The 596-nt window shown below is 67.3% G+C and overlaps 1 protein-coding gene across 1 annotated transcript in view; it reads left to right on the forward strand.

Moving 5' to 3' along the window:
- TANGO6 (transport and golgi organization 6 homolog (Drosophila)) overlaps positions 1-596 on the forward strand; it is a gene marked incomplete at both ends in the record, with an annotated part of 17,752 nt that overhangs the window by 16,270 nt on the left and 886 nt on the right. The window contains 1 exon segment of the mRNA XM_010157117.1: positions 245-391. Within this exon segment, the coding sequence (XP_010155419.1) occupies positions 245-391 (147 nt within the window).

Raw genomic sequence — 596 nt, forward strand, 5'->3', positions numbered from 1 at the left:
CGCATGGCACCTTGGAGATGCTGCAGCTGGGTCAACGCTAGGGCCATGGGGCATCCCTGTCCCCGAGAGCATCTCCGGGTGCCCGGAGCCCCACCTTGGGGGATGGGGATCTAGGGTGGGCAGCTTGGCGCTGAGGTGAGACTATGAAACAGGGCTCATGCACCTCTGGGTGCCTTGCCAGGAGCATCCTGGGAAGCCAACCTCCGCTGCAGCCGTGACAGCGCTGCTTCTCTCCCCTCTGCAGCTGCGGTCTGGTGACTTCGCCGTGCTGAAGCGGCTGGTGCCGTTGCTGGAGGAGCTCTCCCGCACCTACCCCGACCCCGTCACCCAGGAGCTAGCCACAGACCTGCGCATCGCCATCTGCACCCACGGGGCCTTCTCCTCTGGGACGGTGGGTGCTGCTGCCAGCAACGTGCTGGGGAAGAAGCTGGGGATGGAAGTGCAGAGCCCTGCCGGCATTCCCAGTGGAGCCCCAAGCCCGGGGGGTGGCCGGACACCGTCACGGCACAGCCACAGCAGCCCCTCGGCTCCCAGGGAGAGGAGTGAAGAGCAGAGTGTGCCCCACGAGCCCAGCGCCACGGGTCCTGCTCCAGCCC

The sequence above is a fragment of the Eurypyga helias genome, unplaced genomic scaffold, assembly GCF_000690775.1.
Source record: "Eurypyga helias isolate BGI_N326 unplaced genomic scaffold, ASM69077v1 scaffold19218, whole genome shotgun sequence".
In the NCBI taxonomy this organism is placed as follows: Eukaryota; Metazoa; Chordata; class Aves; order Eurypygiformes; family Eurypygidae; genus Eurypyga; species Eurypyga helias.